General features: G+C 41.1%; 1 protein-coding gene across 3 annotated transcripts in view; it reads right to left on the bottom strand.

The window, feature by feature from the left end:
* DCLK1 (doublecortin like kinase 1) overlaps nucleotides 1-6,945 on the bottom strand; it is a 251,623-nt gene extending 244,678 nt beyond the window's left edge. For 2 of the 3 annotated variants that reach the window (XM_074567548.1, XM_074567541.1), the window contains exons 1-2: nucleotides 6,426-6,945; nucleotides 2,968-3,356 (exon numbers count right to left, since the gene is read on the bottom strand). In XM_074567548.1, coding sequence (XP_074423649.1) covers nucleotides 2,968-3,343 — 376 coding nt within the window. In that variant the 5' untranslated portion in view covers nucleotides 3,344-3,356; nucleotides 6,426-6,945. The remainder of the gene's footprint in view (nucleotides 1-2,967; nucleotides 3,357-6,425) is intronic. The other variant, XM_074567573.1, reaches the window with a different exon arrangement.
* Between the last annotated feature and the right edge of the window lie 6,271 nt (nucleotides 6,946-13,216).

Genomic DNA, 13,216 nt, shown 5'->3' with positions numbered 1-13,216 from the left:
AGCATGCAAAACTTCTTACAGAAGTACATACCCCTTGCTATCAAATTCCAACAAATCTCACATGCCCCAAGTCTTAAAAAAAAGACCAAACAACAAAACCCAACAACCCTAGGGAAGTCATTAGTTTCAAATAAAGGGAAAATGTGTCCGTGCACCTCAAAATAACCTACAGCACCAGCATACAGCCATGCCAGCTCTGAATTGTATGCAAGACAGAAATAAATATTACTGAAGCAAAACAGCTCCTTTACAATCTTTCTCCTTTGGGACTATCTTTCATGCAGTTTTATGTATTTAGCTCTGGGATGAAAGACAGTGGCTGCTGTCTTGTTTCCCCCAGGAGCTACTTGCTTCTGTCTTCATGTATCATATGGGAAGGTAAGAGTACTGTAACTTCCTCACAGGCATAAAGGCCAAAAACCAACACCAAATCAAGGCTTTACACATTTACCTTATAAAACAATCACCAAAAAAAAACACAGAAAAAAAAAGAAAAAAAAATCATCTCAATTCAACACTGTCTCATTAAATGAATTCATACACTAAGGGAATAGTCTCACCATGAAGAAAGCAATGCTTCGAATTTCAATAGTTTGAGCATAAATGTCATTTGGCAAGAGGCAAAAAATCAAGTGATTTTCCAGCTATTTAAACACAAAGCACAGCTTCAAGCTAATTAATGCTGTAGCAGACTAGCCAAACTCTAATAAATTTGTGCAGTAAAGAGTGGACAGTGCTTACGTAAAAACCATCACTGAGCTAATAATATATGAATCTTTACTCTACAGTGAAACTCTACGAGGGAAACAACAAAATAACCCACTTTGCAGTTTTATACAAATAGACAGAAGCCCGCTTTCAGGTGGAACAAGGATGTATCTCTCTGTTGGCACACAAAGACTGACTTCTGTAAAACCTACAGTGTTAATAGCACAAGAAAATAAGACTGTCCAACTTGAACTATACATAGGAAGGGAGGAAGTATTCACTGAAGAGGAAAGGAATAAAGTTCCACAGATCTAAAAGAAATCCCAAAGACCTTCTTTAAAATAAACTTATGCTCTTGCACTGTCATTCATTTTGACTGACTGATTTATAACTGGTATTATTCTTCTCTAGGATGCCAAAATAAACCAATCTTATAGGCTGCTGAATTTATTTCTGCATTCAGCTCCTTCCTTCCAAAAGCTGGTTCTGACTGGCAGCAAAAGACTATGCAAATCAACATTAACACCAATGATACTTGCTTCTTGATGAGCATACCAATCAAATAAGCACAATTATTTATACCACTACTGAGTAGAAAATGCACAAACACTGCTTTTAAATAGATGTTGATTAATATTGGTCTTTCCTCCCAGAAATTGATTTTCTCCACCAATTAAATACTGTCCTCACAAATACAGTTCTAATTCTGGCCTGGAATTCATAACCTTGATCTAAGACTAGTTTTCTTTCCATTTCACTAAACCTATGGTCCTAACCCCAAACTCTCTTACTTACATGAACAATCCCACCACTTCAATTTTCTTTTTGAGCATCTTAATCCTCCTTGCATTAAAAAGGAGAGTAAGAGACAGCATGATCAAGACTATCCTCTTCTCAAGACTTCTCCTTAAAAAGCTTTCCTCTGCTACAACACCTAAAGGAGACCACTCAATGGTGACTGAACACCTGCTACACAAAGATGTGCTCTTCTTTCAGGAACCTTATCTGACATTACCCTTTTCTTCTTCTCTTCCCACATTTGCTTTCTTCTGATCCTCTTATTACATCCTGATACTGCATGTTCTCTCACCTGACACTAAAAATGAAAATCATAAAGAAACTCCAGTCTCTGTTACAACTCTAAATTGGCTGTCCAGTGGCTTAGATCCATGCTTTGCAGGTTCACCCATGGCACATGGGGGACAGGGGCAGGATGGAAGCAACAATGAAACAATTGTTGCACCTTTATTTCCTTTGAGCACTGTCAAGCACCTGCATTTAAACTTTACAGATAAAAAAGAACCTCAGTTATGTCCATGTGCTTGTTTATGCTTTGAGACCTTATACATTCTGATGTTTTATACTAGGAGCTATTGCCTCCACACACAAAAAGAAACCCACTGCAAGCCAGAAGTACTTTATGTTGGAACAGCCACTTTGTCTATTTGTAAAACTTGCAAAAGGTATTATTAATATCCTAAGTCTAATATTCGAATTGATTAATGCTGACAGCTTCTTTTGCCAACTGAAGGAGTGAAAAATTCAGTGTCAATGAGCAAATTAGCAACTGGCATCTCCAATGTTTGACAGTGACCAAGACCTGTCAGTTCTGACCAAATCACTGGTAATGCTTTATACTGAGCCTTATTTAAAAACAACATAAGGATGCCAATGGACTAGAGAAGAGGAAATGGGAAATGCTACAGGGGAGAAAAGTTTATACTCCACCCCAGCTAAACCATGGCTACAACGTTACTCTTTTAACATGTTGCCTACATCTGTGCCACTCCATGGCAGGGGAGTATTTTACTGAAGGTATATTTACTTGTAGGAAAGCTCTTCACTAGGTACAGACAGACTTAAAAAAAAAAATAATAAAATCCATCAGAACTGAATTTCATGTAGGTTTCATCGGCACCATGGACCTTGTCAAGTTTAAGTGACTAAACTCTCATCGCCATTTTTAAATATGCAAGTTCAAAAGAAGGAGCAGATGCGATCTCCAAGATCTAGTACTATCAACACTAGGTTAACAGAAAGGGAAAAGTCAGACACTTTCAGCAAGAGGGAAATAAGTAGCAAGGCTACAATATTTCATGACACAATTTAAGATATTCACAATTCCAGTTATACCATCAAAGATCCTTTCTTCATCAATAAGAACAACAATACCATTACCTGTTTGCAGAAGACTTAATAGATTAGACAAATAAACACTGACTCAAACATAACTTTACACCTCCAAATCTTACTGCTGACCTTCCACTAGCTGGTCCAAGGAGGAAATCTTCTTGGAGCCATCAATCGTGTAGATTGTTCTCACTCCCTGGGGCAGATTCACATTGTCAGACAGAGTTCGGGTCAGATCAGCCAGGAGAGCTTCAAATGATCTAAACCGGTCGGGGGAGATGGCATATACAATCCCTTTGAAATACCGGTCTCCATTACGATAGAAACGAACTTTCTTGGCTTTTTTCTCAGAACTCAGGGTCTGTAGAGTACGGGTTCGGTAAAAGCTGCAGTGGGCACTGTGAGTAGGGCTGGGTAAGCCATTTACCCGGGACCCTCTGCCATATCGCTGCGCTTTATCACGCTCATCAAAATGCTCCAGCTCCATATCTCTCCCAAAGGACATCTTGAAGTTCAACCTAAGGGATGCACAAGAGAAGAGAAAAACTTGAAAAAACTTATGCATTTTAAGGGAGATCACTTTCAGTCTTCATGTTCTATACACGGTACTTACAGAGGACCACTGTCCAGGTTGAGAAAAATGTTTGAATGAAACCATGCTATGTTGACATGTTAATTTTAAAGCTAACTCTCTTGACATGCCATAAAACCAAGTTTATAAGTTAGGCTTTTATACACCATAGAAAAGCCACTCATGAAACCAACTGCTAGCAATGTGCAAACATTAAAAAGCATTCATTCAAATTCAGTAAGAACTCTGAAAATGAGGTGACAAAGTTGAGCTACTGGAAAAAAAGAACAAACGCATCAACCTTCTACTTTTTCTCATGTTATATTCAGGTGCTATTTGAGTCCAGTCCACCCTCTAGACCGTTCGCCCCCACTAAACTGTTTCTTGCAACTGCGATCTCAAGAGGTGCCATTTCAGAAGGGCAACCAGTCACCAACGAGTAAGCAACTAAGAATTTCTCAGACGAACAGATGGTGCAGGTTGGTGATGAGAATCGGGACTACCACTGCCAGTGTGTGGACTTAGTGGGTCACGCCCACTGTTCAAAAGTCTTTGCATGTTCCAACCACTGCTTTCCCTACAGCCTAAGCTTTGTAATAAATTACTTCTGCTGCCCTTGTGCATACTCTGAACGAAATGTCATGAAATAAAAGCCAGTATTAGAGGGAGACAGGAAAGTAGTATTTTTTTCAGTGAGCAAGCTACTGTAGTTCTTTACAAAATCTGCATGAAGTTTTATTAATATCCTAGGCCTAATATTCAAATTTATTAAGGCTGACAGCTTCTTTTGCCTACAAAACTATCACTGAAGTGATAAATTCAGTGTCAATGGGCAAATTAGCGATTGGTGCCTCCCATGTTTGACAATGACAAAAACCCAGCAGCTCTGACTAAAATGATCCCAGTTGTTCAATATAGTTCACATAAATGGAACTTCAATATGTTCTGAAATGAAATCAAGGAGGTAGGTACTTCCATTCCTTTTTACAACCAGCACAAGACTAAATACTACAAATTGCACATTAATCTTCACAAATAAGAGAAACAAAAATACAAAAAAAAAAATGAATGACTAAAAAGAATATTAGGTTCAAAACACATTTCTTTTAATTTAAGAGCCACCTAGATTTGCAGTTGTCTGCAGAACAGCAAAGCACGGTAAGTTTATTCATAGCACAGATACACAGACCTAATTTAGAAGTGGTCTCTCTCATTGATTTCCAATAAAAAGAAAAAAAATAGCAAGCACCAGCTTTGTTTCGACCACTCATAAACTGTGTGACCACTAGGAAAAAAAAAAATATATTCAGACCAGTTGTAAACCAGAAGGGGGAAACAGAGAAAGACTTAAGGATGCTCTTTAGCTTACAGAAGTTTGTACTAAACCTATGATTATACAGCTGGACCCTGATGCCGCAAAGCTGTAGGGGATGTGCTCAGCAACTTCTGAGAGCTGTTCACGTGCTTGACTAGAAGAAGCACCTAAGGCCAACCACTGCAAGTGCGGGGCCTCGGCAGAAATTATTTACCCTGCTTTGGTTACAGCTCACACCTTATTTTGTTACACTGGCACACGATCCTGTGCTAATGTATATATGCAACATTTATATTTGTAAATAGTTTAAGGTACCTAACATATACATACACTGCAGTATATATGTGTGTATGTATATATATATATACATAAAATAAAAAGACTAATCTACGTTTTCCTCCTCAATACGCACATACACCCCACTTCAGTGAAAATAACTAGAACATTTGCTGTGGCATTTCACTGACACTTCTCTATGGGTTAAATACAAAATATCACTCAGTGGCCACAGCTTAGGATCAAGACTATACCACCACCATTTCCACGTTAAAAAATATTCGTAAGTTATTTTACTTCAAATTTACTTTTAATTCCAATGAGAACCTGTTATTCAGATTTAAACAACCCCAGAACTCACAATTCAGAAACTGTATCTCAAAAGCAATGCCTGTGCCAAGAAAAATGGATTTTTCTTAGGTCTGCTGTTTCATTTGCTCAAACCATCTCAAAAACACACACACAAAAAAGGAAAAGCAAGTTTACATGAAGATATACTTTTTTTTAGAGTCTTTCAGCTTTAGCAATTTTGGATGGGGGGAGGAAGAAACGCGAGTCACTGCCCTTTCTTCCGCACACTTATGCTTTAATCAATAATGGCTGTAATTCCCAATTACGCCCTTTAAAACCGAAATAGAGCTCCCCTTGAACACCAATCCTGCTATTTGGAGAAAAGCGTGTTCAAACCACAAGGTCAGAGCAGACAAAGAAATCCTAAACAATTTGATCTGACCAGATGCCTCCGTGTGTATCAAGATAGATAGATAGATAGATAGCTATAGAAAAAGAAAAGGACACACCCCTGGAAAACCACCATGCCCAACACTTCACACCCTGTACCTCTGTTAAAGAATTATTTGTGATGCAGGTGTGGGTGTGCAATTACATAAAACAATCAGACATGCTGATAAAAAATAAAATAAATACATCATACAGCAGTGTGACCGGGAACCAGCTAACACCATTCGGAGACCGAGCAGCAGAATGACTACTCGGCCACTGCGGGGCGGGGGGGGTGGGACGCGGATACATGCGGCAGCAGCTCCAAGGGGCGGGGGGGGGAAGAGGGTTTATTCTGCTGGGGTTGGGGAAACGTGTCTGAAATACAACCAGCCCGCGGCAGGCGGCATCAACCGCCTCAGCCCCGCAGCGGTGACAAAACCGAGGTACGTTCGCCTCACGCCGGGCCGGGGATGACACCCGGCGGGTTGCCCCGGGGGCCAGCCAGCCGCCTCACGCCGGTAGCCCGCTGCGGGGGCCAGCGGCGGGTGCCCGCGTCGCCCGTGGCCGGCGGGGCCGGCGCTGCGGCGCAGGCCACCGCCCCACACAATGGGCACAGGTGCACCGCGCCGCGGCGAGCGCAGCGCTCAACGGCCGCGCCCCAACGGCCGCGCCTCAGAGCCCCACACACACACCGCCGCTTACCTGTTCTCCGCAGCCTGGCGAGCGGCACCTTCTCCCTCAGACCTGCCGGCGGGGCGCGGAGGGAAGGCGGAGACAGCTCAGAACGGGAAAGCGGCCAAAGAGCGGCAGCTTCCCCCCCCTCCCCCCCGGCAACCACCCGGTTTATAATCGCAGATAAGTTGCCGCAGAAAGCGGCTCCGCTGCCTTTGTTACGCCTCCCCTGGCTGGAGTGCGCTGTCGGGAAGCCCGGGCTGCAGCTGCTTCGCCTTTCTTCTGCTGCTGCCGCCGATGGCACTGATTTGCATTAGCCCGGCCCTCATTGAAATGCGGCTCTTCACACCAGCCTCTCCCTGGCGCTCTCTCCAGAGGGCGGCGCCGCCGCCGCCGCCGCCGTCTCCCCCCTCTCTTTCTCCCTTTGCGGGCCCTCGGCGCTGCGGGGCGATCGCCGGAGCCGCCCCCGGCAGCGGGCCCTGCCCGCGGGGCGAGGGGTGTGAGGGGAGCCCGCTGCCCGCCTGCGCCCCCCTGTCAGCCCCAGGCCGGGGGGCGCGGAGGGGAGGCCACGCTGGGACGCTCGGTTGGGCCCCCACTGGGCTCCCTCCCCCTGAGGTAATTTCTGGCCGAACTGCGGGTCACCCCGCCGCCTCCTTCCGCCCCTGCAAGGCCCTGGCCCGGCGTCCAAAAAAAACGCCCTTAGAAGTACTTTTACGAAATGTGTCACTTGGCATTTCCATGAGGTTCATTCAGCTGGTCCCGCAGTACTGAGAGCCCACCCAGTCGCTGAAGCCTCGTGTGACAGGGATTGAGTGCTGAAGGTGGGATCGATGTGGAATGTAGGTACTAAAATTGGAGCCAGGCTTCCTCACACTGCTCACTTTGTTACAGCTGACCTTGGAGGAGGCTAACCGCCATAGATGCTACAGTTTTTATGCTTAAATTTCCCAGAAGATGTAGTTGCCCAAAGGCATCTCAGGGTTCATCTGACGGACTTGCTTCTCTTATGCCTGAGCCCCTCAGGTCTTGGAGCACGTTTGCTAAGTCAACCTCCACACAAAAATTCAGTTACATCTTATGCTTTCTCCTCAAAGGTTTGGTTATTTTTCATTTTAATGTAAAAATCTCTGCGGTTAAAACATTCTTGAGGTGGAGGACCTGGTTTGCTGCCCTCTGTGCAACAAGGATTTCCACCCTCTTCTACTTGTCAGGTAAACAGCCCACAGTCCAGGGGGACATGGAAGGGAAGAAAACAGTCTATCCCTTCTGTTGAAGCTGCTCCACTTTGTACTCTGAAAGAATTAAAAATGCATTAGATCAGAGAGAGTGAATTAATCTGTAACCTCGTGGTTATGGCCAGTTGGGAAGGACAAAAGATGTCTTTGTGTGTCTGTATTATGGACCATTTATGTGTTTTATATCCATAAAACCAGAAACAGTCAGTGGAGCAGGGACTTAAGCCCAGGGTGCCCTGTTCCCAGTGATAGACCTCTAATCAGAAGAGAGGCCCCTGCTTAATCTGTCTGAAGGCAAACGAAGCCTTCAGTCTACAAAAACTGTAAGAGGCTCAAAAGAAAAAGCGGACGGAGCACTCCCCATCTTTTGTATTCCCCTAGAATATTCCACAGACAGGCTCTTAGGAGACAGGAGATTCCCTCAAGGAGAAAACTTAATTGATGCTGTGTCTTCATCATCTTGGAGGAGTTCTTTAATCACTAAAGTATTGCATAGAGCAGAGACAGAAGTCTTCTGGCTACGCTTGTTTCCTTAGTTTTTGAAAAACAAACGAGCACCTAAAACCTTCAGGAAAACCTCTACTCAAAGGAGTAATAGCATTAAGATACCTGAACTTCAAAGACATTCAGAATTCGATGTACAGCTCTACCCTTAGCCCACTCTTACCACTTAGCTTAGTTTTTGTAAGCTTAGTTTTGTGCCTTGTTCTAAGGCATTTGATTCTTCCCCTATGGTCAACGGGGTGCTGAAGTGCTTTAATAAAGACTGTTCTTTTTCAGATGCAAGTTCCTAAAAACTGAGCACCTCCACATTGCGTATTTCACCAGCTATAATGCTTTCTATTTTTATTTTTTTTTAAATCTCTTGTTCTGTGTTAGGCATAACAGGTAATGGTAATATTGGCAATGTTGGTATACTTGACAGGAGAATGGAAACTAAAAGAATTCTGGTAATCTTGCATTAAAGTTCTATTCTTTAAATCACTTCTTTTGTAGGTCAACAATCAAATAAAATATTTATGACAATCAAAATTATAAGAAAAAACAGGAGATCACAAAGATTAGATATGGAAAAGACTATCATGGTCCTGACAAAGGATTGTTCTTCAGCATTCTTCAGTGCTGTTTTGTCCATTTTATTTTAAATGTCTCAGGTAATGGGGCTTCTACTTCCCAAAGGAGACATCTCTTCAAAGTTGAATTCCTCCAATTATAAGGAATTTTTTTCTGATGATCAGGTTAATGGAACTTTCTTATGTTTCAACTCATTATTTCAGCTATAGTGCCCTGTGTTCACGTACATAATTTATTTCTCCCATTGGTGTTTACATCTCTCTGACATGTATTATTTACATCTAGCCTAAGTGTGCAAAATATTTCACAGATGTTCAAGAAAGACCTTCACTCTGAATATGTTTAAAATAAAAGGTCAAAAGAATACAATATAAATCAATACTAGAGTATAAACTCAATAGAAAACTATATTTTAAAATGTGTTATTTTGTTCATTTACAGTTCTGTGTTTAACATCAAGACACAACACAATACCGTACAGTCTGTTCGCCTGTCATGTACGCTTGCTGTGCTTTTCTTTTTAAAGCACTTTAAAAGATGCTTTTCCTTTCTTTTTTTCATGTGTTTGTCCATAACTTAAATGAAAACAATGCAATTCTAAATGGAAACAAAGTTTGTGTACGTTGTTTTAACAGTTATGTAGTCACCCTGTTAAAAGAGAGCACTGTTTTGCTAACACAAAATTGTTTTTCCTTGTTGGACAGACTTTGGAATATTACGTGTTTCCTGAGCCCTCTCTGTAACACATCTTTATATACCACAATACAGTCACTTCTTAATCACACTTTGCATAAAGTAACTTGGAGTCCATTATTGTTAATCAGTTTTTCAGATCTAACAGTATTTCAACAGTGCTTTTCTCAACATTTCTAATTTTTAAGCACCTTTTTTGAAAGTGTACAGAAGACTTGGATACAGTTATGTCACCACCCAACACTCCTATATCTGAAGGCTGTACCAATGCCTTGGAACATTGTTTTAGGAGCTTCTCTTTAGTTGGCTAACCGCTGTGACCCCTAAATCCTTTTCAGAGTCACTGCTTTCCAGGACACAGTCTCCAGTCTTCTAAACGTGACCTACATTCTTTGTTCCTGCTGAATGACCTTGCATTCAGCTGTCTCAAAAAACATGTTCAAATGATCCTGGCTTACTAAAGGATGTCAATTTCCCTACAGAAAAACTGGTTTTCCTTTGCATTATTTAGTGCTTTATGCATTTTATGTCATCTGCAAATTTTACCATTAATGCTGTTAAATATTCCTTCAGATCACTCATAAATTTATGTAGTAGCAGAGGACAGCATTTTCTAAAACGTGGGGCTCAATCCCCCAAGGCAGTGATGTCAAGGGTGTGTTTAGAGCTCATTCCACTTCATGTCAGAGAGGCACTCGGCTCTCAGGATGCCAAACCGGGCCAAGGGAACTGGTGTTAGCGCCATCGCATATGCCCGTTTCAGCAAACAGCCTGTGCCAGCTCCCAGCAGGGATCTGAGCAACTGGAGCCGCACCAGCCAGCTGGGCACTGCAGAGGCATGGGCTGGGGCGGCAGAGGCCTGGCACCGGGCACTAGAAACACGAAGAGGGGGGCAAAACTCGCTTCTGAAAGAGAACGGAACTCTATGAATTCCTCAAGACGTACCCAAGGGATAACGATTAGCTGTTTATAGTTACTTTTGGAGATCTGTCATTTAGACAGCTTCTAATTAATTATTATGTGTTACACTGATTTTTGAATAACGCTAATCACTTAATTAGATTGATGTACTGCTGTATGTCTGTTGCTTTACAGAAGCATATGTCAATGCAGTCACCTTTATCAATCATATTCGGCAATCTCACCCAGAAAGCTACCCAATTTGACATGCTCATTGGCACTAATTATGCAATCATTTTCTGTATTGATTACATCACATATCAGGCTTTCAGTTATTTTACCTGCTACTGATTCCAGCATCGCCAGAATTATATAATCAAGGTCATATATTTCATGTTGTCCAAAACTAACAGTGGCTTTATCCAGGTTTTAATACTTCCTTAATATTCCTTAATTTCTCGAATAACAACATTAATTGCTCAGGCAGACCAGTAATAAATTCTTTTTAGAGTTAATCTACCCATGTCTTAAAAATTATTTGCATATTATTTTAAGCAAAACCATATGGCATTCATGACTGGGATGGGACTGCATTATGCAGAAATATTCGTTGAATACTTCTGTCTGTTCTGCATTGTTATTGACAATTTCAACTGTTTGCTTCTAATAGCAGACCCATGATTTTGAGAGGATTAATTTTGTTCACAATATATATTTTTTTGAATTCCTCTATGTCCTTAGTATTTCTGGCTGTAAAATTTTTCACTAATAATTTCTCATATGTCTGTTGTTGATATTTCACCTGTCTGGACTTACAATAATGAGTAAATAAAAAGTTTTTGCTATATTACCTGTCCTTCTATATTTTCCTTCAGTAAGGATATTTTTAACAAAAGAAAGTGTCCTCTCTAAATGCACAACTGGGTTTTTGAATGTGGTAAAATCATTCACAGGTAAAGGCTCTTTTTTATATCTTGTTTATTTGCTTATAACTGACTGTTTCAAGAAATGAATCCTTTTAAAAACATATTATGGACCAGGACTTAACTCTCTTTGCATACAGCAGATACAATTACATCTTAGTCATTGGATAAAGCATTCTCAAACTTATTTCTACATGCTTGTCCACTGGAAAGAGGTCCCATTGCAAAGTGAGCATGTTTTCTGTTGGAAAATTATGGTATTTCACTTTTTGATACTTTGTGGATATTTTAATGATGTTATCAAAAGACCTCCAGCATGGTTTGTCGGAATTATGCCTCTTCATTTTTTTTCTTTCGGATATTGTTGAGATGTTTCAGGTACTATTATTTCAGATATTATTAAGGGCATGTTTAAAGACCTGTTTGTCTGATTTGATTTGCTTGCCTGTATGGGTTAGCAAATTAAACCTAAAACCCTGTCATTTGGGATTATCAATTAGAAATGCACTGTCGGGGTGGCAGGCCAAATCCTACCTTGTGAAGCAACTCCATCCATCTCCAAAATATTCTCCAGCATCATGTAGTATAGCAAGATATATATCTGAGTTAAACTGTTATTATAATCTTTCTCCTTTCCAGGTTGCCAAGAAGCTAAATTAGAATAATTCTGAAGTGCAGGATCTGAATTTTTGCTGGTCCTTGGTTCAAACTAATTAAAATAAATTTATATTCTTTGCTGACTGCTAACCTCTGGCAGAATCATTTTAAATAATTTAGAATATGTATGTTCACAATAACCTCAGCCCAGTCTCAGTAGTATTCACATGCTGTAAGCTGAGGATTTGGTGACCATCTTTTTCATTTTGAGAGAAAGCTGGAATGTTTTATGAATATAAATGCACAAATTGTACACAGATTTTTGAACGACCTAAGAACAGCACATGTGGTAGTTTCATTTACCAGTGTTTGTTTTAAAAATAACTTAGAGGGGCTAGAGTTGGGACACAATTTTTATAAACATTATTTTTCAACAGGCCCTGCTTCCCAAAGGAATGTAGAGGGTAAAATTCTGCACCAACTAGTGCCACTTTTGAAGTAGATCTCCAAATAATTTTTCTGCCATGTGTGTCTTGTCAGGCAGAAGAGGGTTGGAACCTCACAGTAGCTGAGGCAGGATTTCGTGAGGAGAGGTAGGGACAGACCTTTGTTCATTCTCAGGAAAAAAATCAGCCAGTGTGTCCCAAATCACTAAAGGATATGTGAGGGCAGTAAATGGGAAACAGCAGCATAAATCTCAGGTCATTCAAAGAGGAGAATGAAGTGGGAAGACATTAGTGACCTGGGAGGTGTCTCAGATTTTTACTGTATAGTAGTTTTTTCACCTAGATGCTGCTTTTTGTGATGCACTGGCCATATGATGTTGTCAAGCAGTGTCTGCTGGGTTCCACATCTCCTGTTAGAACCAGAATCAGAACCTTTGGGCAGCATATGTATTTTCTGAGTGAGGATTTGGATGCCATCCTCTCATACAGTTCATTCGCAGTTTAGGGGTGTAAGGCACTGGCCGTTGCTTTAACCAGACTATCACTTCTTTCCTCATGCAGGTCATGTACTATGGAGGGATCCCGATCTACTGCTTATGCGGTCTGAAAAGGCTCCTTTACCGATGGTCCTTCCACTCGACCACCATATGGCTAAGCACACCAGCAGGTAGAATCGATTCCATGATATTCAATTAAAGATTCATCTACACTATGTCTGAAAGTCCAATTGTTATTATTTTAGACGTGATTCAACCTCCAAATTATCATGGTAATCTTAAAGATTTCAGCCTGACTATCTAACACCATTAGTGCATAAATAAATAGTAAGTATTGTTTTAAGGTCCTCAGCAGCAAATAATTTTATCTGCAAATTATTGAAAATACAAGGTCTAGAGAAGTGCACTTTAAATACTAATTCAGGTATGCTTAGCCACCATAAGGTTGTGCACTGC

This window comes from Larus michahellis, chromosome 1, assembly GCF_964199755.1.
Source record: "Larus michahellis chromosome 1, bLarMic1.1, whole genome shotgun sequence".
Taxonomy (NCBI): Eukaryota; Metazoa; Chordata; class Aves; order Charadriiformes; family Laridae; genus Larus; species Larus michahellis.
This window is presented reverse-complemented; position numbering and strand designations above follow the sequence as displayed.